Genomic DNA, 16,948 nt, shown 5'->3' on the forward strand with positions numbered 1-16,948 from the left:
TTATGAGATGCATGTATAATTTTTCTAGCTTTTTACTTTCAACCTTTCTATCTTCTTATGTGTTAGATGCGTTTAAAACAAATAACAGGCACAAAACGAAGTCATTTATGCCAAGCCCCACATCACCAAACTTAATTACAATTTCGGGTCTCTCAGAAATGGAATCTTAAACCAGCCAGTCGGAAATCATCTGATCAGCACTAGTGAGGTCATCTGCCTAACAGGCCCCTGCCATTCTCTAAGGGAACGAGAACTTGAAATAATTAAGCTGCTTCTTGGTTTAGTATAACTTTTTGGTCCCTGCTCCATTCTGTCTGTAAGAGTCTCTCATTTTGTACAATTCCTCGGAATAACTATGTTGTACATCTGAAACTCATACAATATTGTGTGTCAACTATACTTTAATAAAAAAATATATTAAGATTTAAAAATTTAAATCATTAGCCTGTATGAGGAGCATTTAATCCACTTATATTCAATGCAATTATTCTTGTTGCTGCTAGGATTTCAATATTTCTTCTTGTTGTTCTTTCTAAGGTAATATTTTTTCTCTGGCTGCTTTTAATATTTTATATTTGTTTATAAAAGGTGTGGATTTCTTTTTCTTATACTGCTTGAAATTGGGCCTCTTGAATATGTAGAGATGGTATTTTTGATCAGTTCTGGGAAAATTTCAGATACTGTCGCTTCAAATATTGCCTCTGTCACACCTTCTTTCTTCACTCCTGTCATTACTATCATCAGATGTATATTAGCCATTCTCATTCTACTCTATTTTTTCTTGCTTTTATGTTTTCCATCTTTGGTCTCTTGCTCCATTCTAGATATTTTCTTCTGAGTTACCTTCCAGTTCACAGCTCTTTCTTTAGGTATGTCTAACCTGCTATTAAACCTATCCATTACATTTTTAATGCTATTATTTTATTTTTCCATTCAAAAAGTTCTGTTTTTTTTCATATTTCCCATGTCACTTTTTATCTTTTTCTATACCCTACATATTTATATAAATTCGTCCTCTTTTTTCTCTATATCTAGTGATCATAGTTATTTCATCTTTTGAGGCCGCTAATTCCAACATTTGGAAACTTTGGACATTTGACTCTATTTTTAAAAATTGATTCTGTTGTTTCTTGCTCAGGCTGTTTTGTGTCTTTGTATACCTGACTATATTTTGCGGGTCGCTGGTAATCATATTTAAGATTTTTAGTATATTGGCAATTGCTTCTGCTGGGCAATAGGAATATTTTCAGGTAGGACGACCATAATTAAGTTTGAGGCAAGAACCACCAAAATAGTATAACTCTTTAGGGCCTGATTCATTTATGATTCATATGGGCCTGGGCTTTCATTCCTATCCTTCTTGATTCCTGAAAAATATAAAAATGAAAATTTAGATGTGTAGAAATTAGCAAATACAATCAGGAAAAATGCAGCTTCTGTGTTTATTTACCTCTGCAGGTTTATATTTTCCCTTTAATTTTGGCTTAAGAATTTCTTACTATGTTGTCAGCAACACAATGATTTTAAAAAGACTTAAAAAATTTTTTTAAAGTGATCTTAATGGTTTTAAGCTGATGAGAGAGTGTTTCAAATAAGCTAGTTTACCATGAACAAAAATTTGCATTCCTCATCTTTGTGTAGGTAAATTTTTTTCTTAATTTATAATCAGTCTGGAGTTTGAAGGATTGTCAAGATCAGAGGTCAAGATTCCGTAGATCTATTCTCATTTTTTGTTGATGTTTTTGAGCTCATTACAAACATTTTTGAGAACTTTATCTCCTTTTCCCCAGTGGCCACCTCACCTCATGGCCAAGAGAGACCATTTATTTATTTATTTACTTACTTAATTCTTCTTCTTCTTTTTTTATAGCAAACAGAAGTGATTTTATTAAGTAAAGGCAGAGTAAAGTACACTTGGAAGAAAATCCAAGTGGGCACTTCAGTAGAGATGGGGGCCCAAGAGAGACCATTTAGTTTGCCACTTTTTTTGTTCTTATTTGCAGATGCTGATGCATGGCAAGAGTCAGAGATAAGCGTTGAACATGTCCCGTTCTCCCACACTCGGTATCCTGAGAAGGAAATGATTAAGAGATCCAAGGAATTTTACGAACTTCTCAATAAAAGACGGTCTGTGAGATTTATAAGTAATGAGCAGGTCCCCATGGAAGTAATTCGTAATGTCATCAGAACAGCAGGTCTGTAATTGCAAATTAGGCTTTTGAGAATATTAACTGCTGTGATAATATTGGAGCAATGTTGAAATTCAAACACAGCGAATGAAGCCCAGAATGATAAGCTTACCTATAAAGTCTTACCCAGGTGTTGACTGACTTCTAGAAACATAACGATTCCACTTTCTACGAAGTTTTGACTATTATAAACTTCTTGGGAGCAGATGTGACAACGGCTTAAAATTTCTGAAATTACTCAACATTATGAACTTTTATTAAAAACAAAAATTACTGAGAACTCTTATACACTAAAAGAGAAATATCTTCTTCTTAAAATATTCTTAAAAAATTAAGAGAACTTAAATATTCTTAAAAAATTACTGAGAACTCTTATACACTAAAAGAGAAACATCCTCTTCTTAAAATATTCTCTCTCTCTCGTTCTCACTTCATTTACACATTTCTCTTTTTGGAACCAAATTTCTTATATTATATAACATAATACTCTCATACTATATTCTAATGCAGATTTACTCATGTGAATTTGCAAAGTAAACAAAATTGAAGAAAACCCATTTTCAGTGTAAATTAATATCTCCACAGAGGAAAAAATGAGAATTATGAAAAGGGGGCAGGAAATATAAGAGAAAGCCCCTATTTGAGAATCTCTTGCTTAGGGTCTTATTCTTGTATAAATCACATTTAAGTTCATTTACAGAAATTAGTGCTTGACCATTGTAAATCCATTGCCCAAATTAAAATGAAGCAATAATAAAACATTTTATTTCAGTTAAGAATACAAATGCATTATTGTCTAACTAATTGAAGTTATTAAATTTCTTCTGTGTATATATCTGTATCTATATATGTATATGTGTACATATGACATTCAGACAAATTTAGAATAATTGAAAACATTAGAGAACAATTTATTTCTTATGTGAATGACACAAATATTTAGTGGACAAACAACAAAGGTACAAAGTGAACTGGAATCACTCTGATCAGGAATGTATGGGCTTTATGTTTAGCTTTTGACTTGCTAAAGCATTTCACAATTCATTCAGTCCTCTCTATCATGACTAGTGGTGAGAGCAAACAAGAACCCCATGAAGGCTGGCCAGCCTGACCCTCCTCATGTAGAGTTTAAGCCATTAAATTACTCACTAGGAAGAAAAAAATTGTTGCTTCTGAAATATTCCACCAGAGGGTCATTGTGGTCTATTCCTAGGAACAATAGCCCATCTCTAGGACAGAGGGATGACATCCAGATCAGAAGCTAGCCCAGGCCCTGGCTGGAATCTTAAAGCTAATTTAAGCTTCTTGGGCACTGTGATGCACTGTGAGGGTTTGTCCAGGACACTGGGGCTGGTCAAAGTGTAGACTGGTGTTCCTGAAGTCTGTGCGAGTTTGAAGACACTCTGTTGTGTGTACTGAGTGCCTGGAGCAAAGACCAGAAACCCCACAATGCCACGCTTCAGAGCTTGATATCGGTGCTAAACAGTTTATAGTTTAGTTGCCTTTCGAAGAGTGTTTCTAAAACTATTTTACCATTTCCAATCAACTTGATGACTTTATCCTTTTTCAAAAACATTGAAACAAATGACATTTTTGAGAAGCTGGGCTGTTAGAACTTGCCCTCCGAATTCTCTCGGAGGTCGTGGTACAGTTCCTTAAGGACATTTTATCCCATATAATGAGAGAATAGCGATAAATTCCCACAGCTGTAGAACTGCTGACCTTGATCTCAGGCCATCGGTGTGGAGACTCCTAAAGTGACGGGGAATGAAATGGAGTTGGCGGCGACAGCCAGCATCTACCACCCAGCTTTTCGTTTGCCAGAAGATCTAACTGTATTTTGAGCAAGTATTATATTTATTCTTAAATAACAGTCTCACATTTTCCTGCAGTTTTAATTTCTGATTTTAATTTAATGGTAACAGGAACAGCCCCAAGTGGGGCACACACAGAGCCCTGGACCTTCGTGGTTGTGAAGGACCCAGACATGAAGCATAGGATTCGGGAGATCATTGAGGAGGAGGAGGAAATAAACTATTCGAAAAGGATGGGACGGCAATGGGTTACAGACCTGAAGAAACTGAGGTACAAAAGTTGTAGAATTTAGGGATGTCTAGTTTGGCTTCTTAGAATGAAATAACTATGACTTTAGTTTTCTGGTTTTGTTTTTTTAAAAGTTTGATTCTACCTCTAGAAGCAATTATGGAAGTTAACGCAGGACTAGCCACTGTATTGCCTTGAACGCATGTATCGTGGAATGGTTGGGAATGCTGGCTAGGATCAGGTCTGTCTTCAAATCTTAGCTCTGGTTTTTCAATTGCAAGACCTTGGGCATTTATTCGCTCTTTCTAAGCATACTAGTCTGAGTTCTCCAGAGAAACAGAATGAATGGAGAGAGAGACCGACAGAGAGACAGAGAGAAAGATTTATTATAAATAATTGAATCATGCGATTAAGGAGGCTGAGACGTTCCAAGATCTGCAGGGGGCAAGCTGGAGCCCCAGGAGAGCCGATGGCATAATTTCAGTCCAACACCGAATGCCTGAGAAGCAGGACAGTCAATGGTGTGAGTTATAATTCTACTTTGAGTCCGAAGGCAGAAGACTCATGTCCCAGCTTAAAGGCAGGCATGGAGGGAAAATTCTCCCTTACTCTACCTTTTTGTTTCTATTCACTGCGATACAAACCTAAAAAAAGAGTGACAGTCTTGGGCTAACGTGGGACTTCTCCTCAAGTAGCTAGGGCTGGGGTGATGTGAAGTGAACCTCTTGGCTCTGCTCTTGTCTTATTTATTTGGCCCCAGAGAGCAATTTTTTCCTAAGATTTAAAAATCTTATCTTTTAAAAAATTTTTAAATGAAATGTATTAGGGTAACATTGATTAATAACATTACATAAATTTCAGGTGTACGACTTTATGACATCTGCATACTCTATTGTGTGCTCACTGCCCAAAGTCTAGTTTCCTTCCATCACCGTTTATCTGATGCCCTTTATACTCTTCATCCTCCTCATCAAAATTGACGTTTTACGGAGTTGTAACTAATTACCATGTTCTGGAACAAGTGCAGGATATTAATAACAGATATAAACATTTTATTGCATATTCATCAAAAACAAATGGGATGGGTAAAAGTCAAGTCGAGTTTCTACTCTTAGAGAGATCCTGTGCTCTAGGTGTGCCCAGTGCCCACAAAATGCCATCAGTTTTCCCAACGAAGGCAAAATTAGTTGCCCTCTCATCTGCATGCTCACCTTCCATGCATCTCAGACAGCCATGACCCCATAATATGTTAATCATTTGTTTAGTTTGTTCTCATTTGATAGGCCATATTTTAGAGATCTTTGTTGTATATCAAGGCATTCTTGAGAATCCAATTAAAGTTATAGGCTTTCTCCACAAACAGTATGTACACACACACACACATATACATAAAAACTCTAGCGATTCAGGAAGCTCTCTCTCGTTTAAGAAAATTTTACGTTATATCATCTAGCATTGTGCTGATACATAGTAGGTAAATGAATAAATGCTTGGTAAATTGAATTGCAAATGAACATATGTCCTGACATCCTGTTTGAGTCAGTTATGAAACCTATCGCTGTCATTAAAGGCTTGGTATACAAGCTAGACCCAACCTACATGTCAAACCTATTTTCCTGCTATCTGGAGGGAGTCCTTCATCCCAGGCAGAAGATGCTACTTGCCCTTTTCTTAATAGGCCTGTGAGTTGCTGTCTTTATTAGCTCTACTATAATGTCATAATAAATCCTTGCAAGATAGAACAAACCCAAAATATTGGATATCAATGTATGCCTAGGCAAAATAAATAAGTCCAAAAATTGTTAAAAATTATAACTTACCCTTAAACTAGGTAAATTGCTTAATCTTCATCTGTATTTAAAAAATTTAATTATGCATTGTAAAACAATATTAGTAGTAAAAACACTAGCTAACATACATGGCACTATGTACTAGATACTATTCTAAGTACTTTATCTATTTTGATTGATTTCACCCTTACAATAACTGTTTGAAGTGAGTGTACAATACCATATGTACGTTTACCCATGAGGAAACTGAACTGTGAGAAGTTAAGTAGCTTTCCCAACATAGCACGGCTAGTTGACTCAAGAATTTATCTTCTAAACCATTGACATGCTCCCTCTTTAGGAGAAAAGAATTGACAGCTGTTGAATGTACTTAAGCATGTTGCAGTGTGGTAAAGAAACTTTGAAAATGCAACCTGTAAAAGTTAATAGTGGAAGAAGAATCATAGGAAAACACACACGTGAGTTTAGCATGTTTTAAAACAGTGAACCGTAATAAGGCTAGAAATGAAATGAATGATGTTTTGCTACTTAACGACAATATATCCTAAGAGAAAATTACAATATATAGCATTACATAAGCATCTTTTTTTTTTTTTTTTGTATATCTGTGTTAGAATGACGCTTTTGCTGAAAGGTATGGGATAGATAATAGAATAGAGAAAGATATGCTCTTAGCTGGAAAGCAAAAATTTAAACTCAACATTTATAACTCACATGAATTATTTCCCACTCACGCAAAAGTTCCTTTCTTCTTCACCGAGACTGAGCAAATGGTTACTATCCACCTACATGTAATTGAGGTTAAACTTCACCATTATCTTTTTCTTCTCTTTTGCACACTCCTAGACCAGATCTGTCAGCTTCAGCCTCCACAATTCCAAGTTCTCCTGGACTATTGCCATCGTTTCCTGTCTGGTCCCCGCTTGGGCTGGTCCCTTGCCTGCACCAATCTGCCCCTTCCTGAAATGGATCTGATCATGGGATGCTTCTCAGAAGCTCGTGATCATTCTCCATCACTTATCAAATGAAGTCCAGGCCCCTGCAAAACCTGTATGTAACCTGCCAATCCACTGTGCCCTACTACATGCCGCATCCTCCAGCCTTTCAGGCTTCTGGAAACTTCTCGCTCTGCCAAGCCTTCTCTATCCTGGCTCTGCCTTTACTCATCTCACTAGGAAGCCCATCCCAGGGCCTCTTCCTCCCCTTGGTCTTCAGTTGCCTGCTTCAAGGAAAACATTGGAAATCTTCTTCTAATCCTCTATTCAAAATTAACATTCTGTTTTGGGGGCTCCTGGTGCATTTGGCTTATGTTCCTTTAATAGCTCTTACTGAGTTTTATTTTGCTAAATGAGACTTACTCCATCTTTGCATTTTTCAGAATTTCCGGTGCCTTGCCATACTAGGCCCTTATCAATACCTGTTTATTGAACTTGGATAGAAAAAGATGAATATGACATGAACAAAAATGCTGCCCCTTTTCAATATAAACATAAAAGACAAGTGAATATGTTTTATTTTTAACATACATAAGCTAAGATAGTAAAAAGAGAGCAAAAATTCTTAAAAGCAAATATTCTCCAGAATATCTTTTTCTCCCCTTCAGAACCAATTGGATTAAAGAGTACTTGGACACAGCTCCTGTTTTGATTCTCATTTTCAAGCAAGTCTACGGTTTTGCTGCAAATAACCAAAAAAAGGTCCATTACTACAATGAGATCAGTGTTTCCATTGCTTGCGGCATCCTCCTAGCTGCCTTGCAGGTATGTTACCCTCCTACCTGGCCCAAGAGAGAGAGATGTGATTCTTGGGGGCCAAATGGTGGCCGTATTGGCAAATTTCAAATGAGTTCCTAGTTCAGGGACATTTGGAAATTGTTTATCTGAAGTTGAATTCCTAAGGAAGGTAACTCTGATGTGAAAACTGACTCTGAAAACCTGGATGGGTGAGTATGATGGTTTAACAAGTTGGAATTCTTCCTGGAAATTCACTTGTAACACCATTTCAGGGTCTGAGAGATGGCTGTTGTGTTTGCCATGATCTGTAACGGCACGAAGTTCAAGGGTGTTGGTAGACACACATGAAGAGCTTCAGAGCCTGAACGTTTCAGAGACTGGCTCCCTAACTGTGTTTACTACTGTCTGAGCTGATGGGATGATTAAAACCCTATAAGAAGGACTCTATCCTAGAGTATCTTTCCTGAGGAGTTGAGTTTATATTGTTTTGTATTAGAAAGATGTGCTTAAAGAAATTCCAACTACACCATAGCTAGAGCAATGCTAAGCCTGAAACAGAGCAGACTGACATATGCCTTTCCCGTGATTCAGTTCCTTCCCTTGGCAAATGTTTTCTGAGCTCTTTCTATGTGACAAGTCCTGGGAGGCACCAGAAATAGTTGCCTCATGAAGTGTACATGCCGCGGGGGACAGGGTGGAGAGAGACAGTAAACATGTAACACAAATAAAGCAAACAAGACTACAAGAGCAGGTGATCACACTGTCCAGGGACAATTTATTCCAAAACACTATGTGGTTCTTCACTATCTCAAAGAAAAGTTTTTATGCTGAAAACACCTTGCAAAATATTACATGAAAGAGGAATAGATTATTTGAAAACGTCCTAAAAGAGCTGGCATCTTACTTTTTTTTTTTCTCCTAATTCTGTATATGATAAATAACACCATCACTGTGCCACCTCAGACCACAGGGCACTTCCATCCATCTTGGTTGGGCCCCAGGAGAAGTGTGTTAGTCCTGGAAAGAGCTCAATTCACAGTGGCTTCTGTGCCTTCAAACCAGAGACCTGTTTTTTCACCATAGTGTTGAGTTTGCTGCCCTCTAGCTTTCTGTAAGGCATAATTCTGAGTGTAGGTCATGGTTTGTGAGGGAGGAAAGAGAAATCTTCCTGAAGTTTCCATCTGGACAGATTGCGTAGTGACTTGAGTCACGCGGGACTCTCAAAGGCAGTTCTTGAACTTCTTTCTGCTCGGGCTTGGGGGTGATGATCTGAATGGAAAAGCAGCGGGGGATGGAGAGGGCCCGCAGGGGTAGTGTCCTGAAGGTACACATGATGTTCATTATATGGAGGGGCTTGGAGAGAGGTTAATAGAAAATTTCTTTTACCTTCAACATACCCCCTGGCCACTGGGTCCTCTATCACTGGACATAGGCACTTACAGCTGGGATGATGCTCTGCCCGCATGGCTGGATATAAAATCATAGGAATTGCCTGTTTTTATTGTCATTCCAGTGGTGTAGTTAGATTCCCCAAATTTCTTTCCATGAAACGACAATTCCTCTTTCTTAAGCAATAATGAAGTAGGGGACTGGTATTTTTCTTCTTTGAGACACTTCCCATTGTTTGATTAAAAGAAAGTGGTGTCTGGAAAGGCTGAAGAGAGCAAGTAAGACTCAAGACACTTGTGCCTGAGCTGGCAGCCACTCTGCTGCCCAACTTCAGGGAAACGAAGGAAGAAGCTGGTTTAATAGACACTAGACTGTCCCCAGGCTTGGAACAGAGCTGTGACTTTGCCTGCTGACTTTAAAAAGTATTCTTTTCCTCTCCTGTTTTAGAATGCAGGACTGGTGACCGTCACTACCACTCCTCTCAACTGCGGCCCCCGTCTGAGAATGTTCCTGAGCCGCCCCACAAATGAAAAGCTGCTGATGCTACTCCCCGTGGGGTACCCCAGCAAACAGGCCACGGTGCCTGACCTAAAACGGAAACCTCTGGATCAGATCATGGTGACTGTGTAGGCAGGAGACCAGCAGGGAGGTGATGGCCCGGCTCCCCTCTCCTGTCCTTGCTGAGTCTATGAGACACTCCTTCTCTGGCCACTAGGACTTTCCGGCACTCCACTCCACAGGAATGGCCACTCCGTGGGTCAGGAAACCTTTCCACACTCTCCAGCACTTCGAGTTTGAAATCCTTGCTTCTAGTAGACAGGTGCGATGAGGTGACTATGTAAAGTAAGAGATCAACAGGTACATGCTCATCCACTTTGGAAATACATTAGAATTTGACTAAGAACTTTATGGATATTCTGCCGGATTTGAGTAAGTTAACATCGAAATAATTAAAACATCACACTCACAGAACAGAACAGTGCACACTTGAGTAGATGGGTTAGACCGGTAGCCATTGGAACATATACATGGTTAGCTGGAGCCAGTTCACGTCAGTTCATGGAGGCTGATTGTTAAATATTTAAGAATATTGTGAGCCAGTTATCAAACCATTCGTAGCCTGAAATTGCTCATTGTGGGATATTTACACCATTGCAATCGGTAGACACTGCATCATGTTTTCTTTTTCTTAAAGAGAACTGTTTTTCCCCCGCAGCTCTAACCACGTCTCCCTTCTTTTCTACTCTACCCCACGAAACACACTTATGCCTTCGCTCCAGACGGCAGTCGAGCCGTTCAGAGCTGATGGGGTCACAGGTGCTAGGTTGGGAATGCCAGACCTAGTCTTTTAACTGCCACCTTCTGTCTTCCCTTCCAAAGGGGCTGTACATACAGGCACACTCATAGCTTGAAGCTTGAATAAATGTTCACCAAGCAACTCTACTCATCTCTTTATTCCTTTCCACTGGCTTTTTCTCTCATTTTTTTCTTTTCTTTTTCACTCAGTTCTTTTCAGAAAATCTCTCCTGCCTCCTTTCATTCCATTTCATTCCAATGCAAGAAAAGCTCTTAGTATCATTGATAAGAGTCAGAGCTGGTGACAAATCTGTATCAGAAAAAAGGAAGAGCTTTTTTCCCCTCAAAATATAATTAGATATTACAAGAAGCTGTGTTCTCAACCTTCAAAGTCCTTCGAAGTACCCAGAAGTCTCTTTTAGAATCTCCAAAGTCTTCTACCTGTATCTTAATTTTTCTCTAAACATGTTTTTTCCCAAGTCTACGCATTTTAATAAATACAGACTTTCTTACATTTTATTTCTATTCTTTTTGTAAAAAAACTTATTAATTGTTTATTATCTGGGGGGGAGGGGCAGGTCCTGGAGAGAGGTTAATTCATTAGTACTGTGATAAGTATTTGTCCTGTACTCTCTATTGTAAGTGAGCACTGCTTTAATTACACATGGCTTTCTTAGACTTATGTGGGCTGGCATGGGAACATAATCACTGTACTTCACATTGTTTTTAATGGGAAAAAGATACTCTCAGTTCCAAATATCAGAATAATAAACATACTTTGGCATCACAGTGCAAAGAGTTGAAGTTATAAACTTTCTTCTATTTCTTATGTTTAGAGACTATTTGAGTGCAAAGAGCTTTTTTGGTAGTTTTAGTCCACCCTGCTGAGGGTGCCTGAGAACTTTGCCTCTTGGGATGTGGGGTGGAGAGGGAACTGGCCAGTGGTGGAGGTCCCAGTACAGTCATTCAAATACAGAGCCACTTGAGAGGAAAGAGAAAGTCTAGACTGAACATGAGTTAGCGTGCCTAAAGCAAAAGATTACAAAGGCCTAGCCACCACATCCGGAAACACAGCTTCAGTTTCTCATGGATGCTGAACAAAGGTGCAAAGGCACAGATTTGGGACATGATACAGCCAGCTTTCTCTTTGGGGGATGGAATTAATACTGACTCAGTCTAGAGAGCACAGCATAGACAGACTTGGATTCAAATTTCTCAGAGGGAGGGGAAACGTCATCCTTCTGTGCTTGGAAGGAGAGGATGCCCAGATGTGGGTAGGCATTAGAAGTCTCTTTCTCAAGAACAAATAACTTTGAACTTGAGGAATAAATTGGAAATAACAAAAAAAGAAGGGAGAGGAAGGAAGGTTGAAGAAATTGGTAAAATTGGAATAAGGTGGTAAAAGGCATGAAGATTCTCCTCTGAAAGGTTAACATTAAGGTTGGTTGATATTTGATATAGCTTTTGAATATGCTATCAATTTGGGATTATGAAATACATACATACATACATACATACATACATAAATACATTATATATATGTATGTGTGTGTATATATATGTGTGTGTATATGTATATTTGTATGTGTATATGTATGTGTGTGTGTATGTGTATGTGTGTGTATATATATATATATATATATATATATATATATATATATATAAATAAAGCACCTCAAAATTCCCTTCTTTCTAAATGATCCTGTTTTTGCCCACAAAATGAAAACTTCTACTGAAGGTAAGCCCTCATTTTCTCTTCTTATTTACTCAACCCTATGAAAGAGAGACAGACTTCTCTGATGAGTAAAATTGGGGAAAAATGTTTATTGCATATGTTCAAACCTCAACAAAGTACACTCCATTTTAAACCATATAAACAAATTAAGGATGATTATTCACCTTAGAAAGATGACCCACCAATGGACATCTCTAAATATTAGGTTTTCAAAGACTATTTAAACTGACACATTTTTAAAAAAAATTGTAAACATCTTTAAGGAATATCTATAAATTAAAGAAAAACATAGTTATCAATGAATATCTTGCCTGAAAGGCTTGAGAAATACAATTTATTAACTAGGTATCAGCAGAGTACTCCGCTATAACTTGGAATCAGAGCAATTGTAATGTTTCGATCCACACATATCAACAAACGATGAAAAATCTAAAACAAATGTTGCTCCAGCTCTGCTGCTGTGGCGCCCCCTCTCCCCCACACAAAAAGGCTGGGCATTCAAAAAGGAGGCATTTATCTCCCTCTTAGAGGTGAACAAAGAGAATGGGAGGTGGGGTGGTAAGGTGACTCTCCACGCTGGAGTGTAGGGAATGGGCTACTGCATCTGAGGTTGAGACCAGATCAGTGCCCACTTCGGGTGACCTCAGCTGCCTTACAGGATGTCCAGGGGCAGGCAAAGCTCAAGGGAAAAAAGCACCTGGAGCAGAAGTCTTACAGAGTTAAATACAGTAGTTCTGATGAAATGCGAGATGCTATAATCCCATTTGGAAATTCTTAAAAAGTCACAAGGAAGGGGAATGGTTTGTGTTATTATCATGACTTTAGAGTCCTGGCGTAGAGCCAGTTGTTCAGGATTAACCTCGACAGCCTTAAAATTCCCTAAGAACAACATGAAAATATGCTAGCAATGTCTGCAGAAGGCCAAGTAAGCACAGAAGCTAATGAAGTAATAAAGGAAGTTAGCTAACTTGGGTGGAGGTCGAGTTGTTGACTTCCTTCTATTCTAATAATTAAAAATAAAGAGGTAACTGGAATGAAGGTTCTAAAATCAAAGTCCTCTGAAAGGTGTCCCTTATTGTGACAATGCCACAGAAAAGGTCATGATGCTCACTTCCCTTCTGACTTCTCCTACCCAACCTCAGCTTAACCAAAGTGTCCACCATATTGTCACTGTGAGTTTCTGACCTGGTAACATTGACTTCCTTGAGGTAGAAAATCTGTTCCCTTGTTGAGTAAGTGACTTTCCAAGTCTAGGAATGTTTAGAATTGAATAAGGAGATGATGAAATAAATCAAACCCAGAATATTGGTACTTTCATATTAAGCTTAGAAATAATCTTGTGTATGTTTCTTATTTAAGTGATTCAAGTGTTTTAAAGAACTTAAAATTCCAATTTAAAGTATAAAATTGATTTTAGGCTTTTTATTTTAAGTTGAAAAGTGTAGGAAAATTAGACATAGCTCATTAATAGTATTAGGATAGATTCATTATATTTATAAGTTTAATTTATTAGGTTTAATGGAGACATTGAAATATATGAGAAAATTTTAGCTTAATTGGTAGTAAGCATGCCAGGTCAATTACTTGAAGGGCTAAAACAGAAAATCAACTGTGATTAAGTCTGTACAGCACTTTAAAATATTTAAAAGATTTTAATAAGTAATGCTTGTAAATGAGACTGATGGTTTAAAGGAGTTTAGCTTATTCAACTTGAGTTAATTAAACATTAATCAGTCCTTTTCCCCAAAAGTGATTAGTTTTATTTTATTTAAATTTACTACATTTGTAAATACAGTAATAAAACACACGTATCAGGTTAGAATGCTTTGGGGGGAAAGCAACAAACAAATAATAATAAAAAAACCCGGCTGTAGTAGTCTAAATAAGTAAGGCGTTATTTTCCCTCATAATGACAAGTTTGAATGCATGTCCATTGGTTCAATGAAATCTGTCAAAATCTCAGTGGTTCTCTTGGCCTTTCTTTGTGACCACAGAATGCTGCTATAACTTCATCCATCACAACCAAGCACAGTGCTTGAAATGTAATAAATATTGTTAAAAGATAGAATTTGTCCAAAAAAATTACATACATCATAAAATTTTGAACACGAGATAAGAATGGGACCTGGGTTTCTGTGCCATTCATGAGTACTCCAGGTGATTCTGCTGACCAGGCAAGTCTGGTAAACCTAAAGAGCATTCTCTGGTGAGCTCATCCATCTCAGGGCTTTAAGTACCTGTCATCCAGTAGGGCTTCACAGGTCTCTATCTCTAGACGTGACCTTTCTCTTAAACTACTTTAAACTGCAAAATCTTACACCCAACTGCTTTTTATGCACCTCCACGTAGATATCTCTTAGGCATCTCAACCTTCACATGCTCACGTTAGTACTTACGCATCTTTGCCTTCCCTTGCCTGGGCCCTCAGTTGGCCCTGCTGTAAGTATAGCCCCCAACCTAGGAAGCACCTTAGGTTTCTATCAGTCTCTTATTCCCTATCTCCAAATCCATCAGCAAGTCTTACTGACTCCATCTCTGAACACGCCCTCCGGGAAGGGAGCACAGAGAACCAATGTGAAGAAGCAGCTTGTGCTGCCTGCTGCCGTGAATAACAACATCTTGTGCTCTGACCCAGATGCCTTGTGTCTTCTGCCAGCGCTATAAACTGTCGGGCCACATTGCTAGCTTGTAAGTAGGGAACAACTTCAGACCCTTCTCTCTACCCAAAATGCTCCTCCCCAGATTTTGTTGTGGCTGGCTTCTTCACGTCACTCACATTTTCAGCTCAACTGTTACCTCTCTGAGAAGTTTCCTCTGACGACCCAATCCAAATATTTCCACGTCAGTCACTCTTGATCACATCATAGCACCTATCATTACTTAATAAATTAAAAAAAAAATTGTTAAGACATTTAAAATATATACATGCAATCCAAAAAATATTATAATAAATAACCATGTATTCACAACTTAGGTTAAGATACAGAACAAATACTATCAGTACAGTTGTTAACCCATGTCCCCCTCCCCAATTCCATCCTCTTTCCTCTCTCCACGGAGGAAAATGCTAACCTGAATTCAGTGTTATTCACTCCCATGGCTTAAAAAAAAAAATAGTGCTGCCACTCGATAAAATATAATATTACTTTACATACTTTAACTTTGCACAGATGATAGGACGTCGTACATATTTTTCTGCAATGTGCCTCTTTAAGCCAATGCTATGTTCGTGAGACAGTCTATGTTGATATGTGTGGCTCCAGTTCATTCATTTTCATTGCTCAATACTGCTGTGGGAACACAGCACACAGTATTCATTCTGTGAGTTGGCATTCAAATTCTTTTATGTTTATTTTTTCTCCTTGTGTAAATGTTTAAGAATTTCTCCAGAGTATATACTTAAGCATCGAGTTACTGGATCAAAAGGCATTCACATTTCAATTTTTCTAGATATTACTAAATCGTTCTCTTAAGGTACCCACTCCCTGCTGATTTCTAAAATTCATTTACTGAGTATCTCTCGTGATCAGACTGTACATTTTAAAATGTCTTTTTAGTCATGTTCATCTCTATATCCCCGTTGCCAAGAACAGTGGTTGCTACGTGAATGTTTGTTGAATGGCTGAAGAAATGGGTGCCCGGAGGGGTGCAGTGATTTGTCCAGGGTTACAAACTGTCTTAGTGGCAATGTTGAAACTCGAGTCCAAGGTATTGATTCCCTGGTGTGGGCCAGACACAGTCTCCCCACAGAGTTGGCAGTATAGTTCCTGGAGACTCTTCAGAAGGTGAAGATCTGTCCTAAGAGCATAGGAACAGAGCTGCTGGGGCAGCAGGGGCTGTGGTGGCAGAGTGGAGGGGACAGGTGGGGACAGGCCACTGTGCTGACAGAGATAATGCTGACTCAGCAGAGGATCCCTGTGGGGACCCTGAGATCTCATCAGTCTTTAAAGGGCAAAGAAGAAACACCAAGAGACCTTCTCTCGACACTCCCCACGATAGCCTGGAGAGACTGCTTTGAGATGGAGAGCTGGGGAGGACAGCTCAGACGGATGCACAGCCTTGCTTCCGTTCAAACTGTTAGTTTGAGGCCTTTAAGTTTGTGTTTATTCTGGCCTTTCTTTCTAGTCAATTTGCATTTGGTTTTCATCCCACACTGTCTTGGATCCAGCCTGGAATGTATAAATCACTTAGCAAGCAAGAAAACAGCAGGGCCACCAAAGAATGGAACATAAAACTCCCAAAGTGGGTTCGAGGGAGGGCAATTGGAATAAGAGGAGGTGGGGGAGGAATGGGCAGGGGGCAGAGAGGAGATGAGGATGTGAGTCACAGATGCGGTAATAGTGTCTCCTAGTCCCCGAGGACCAGACTCAGATGCCTAGAGACCTGGAGTGAGAGAGGAAGAGAGAGAGAGAGAAAAAGAGAGAGAAAGTTGGAGGGAGGAGGGTCTGGACTGAGCATGTGTATAGAGAGTATGTGACAGATAACAAACTCAAGAATCCAGCACTGGGGTGTCTGACCGTCACTGGGGGTCAGCTTCCCTCTGTTGGGTTCCACTTAGTCAAAATGGACCATTTTCTGTGCTCCCAAATCCCCATGGCTGCCTTCCCTGCTCGGACCCAGACACCTTTCCATAGACTTTTCCTGACTTTATCGTCTCATCTTATAAGGCCCAGCTTTCTGTCACTTTGTTGAAGAAGTGTCCTCAATTTCTCCAATCAGACTTTTATAGGGAAAGACCAAGGCTGGGCTTGTCTCTCTCCTGAGCATCCACAG

At 38.9% G+C, this 16,948-nt stretch overlaps 1 protein-coding gene across 1 annotated transcript in view; it reads left to right on the top strand.

Annotated features, from left to right (window-relative positions):
- Nucleotides 1–9,774, top strand: part of IYD (iodotyrosine deiodinase) — a 16,260-nt gene extending 6,486 nt beyond the window's left edge. Inside the window, exons 2-5 of the mRNA XM_011362686.1 lie at nucleotides 2,004–2,195; nucleotides 4,115–4,274; nucleotides 7,626–7,782; nucleotides 9,592–9,774. Coding sequence (XP_011360988.1) covers nucleotides 2,004–2,195; nucleotides 4,115–4,274; nucleotides 7,626–7,782; nucleotides 9,592–9,774 — 692 coding nt within the window. The remainder of the gene's footprint in view (nucleotides 1–2,003; nucleotides 2,196–4,114; nucleotides 4,275–7,625; nucleotides 7,783–9,591) is intronic.
- Nucleotides 9,775–16,948: the final 7,174 nt, after the last annotated feature.

The sequence above is a fragment of the Pteropus vampyrus genome, unplaced genomic scaffold (genome assembly GCF_000151845.1).
Source record: "Pteropus vampyrus isolate Shadow unplaced genomic scaffold, Pvam_2.0 Scaffold78, whole genome shotgun sequence".
Classification (NCBI taxonomy): domain Eukaryota; kingdom Metazoa; phylum Chordata; class Mammalia; order Chiroptera; family Pteropodidae; genus Pteropus; species Pteropus vampyrus.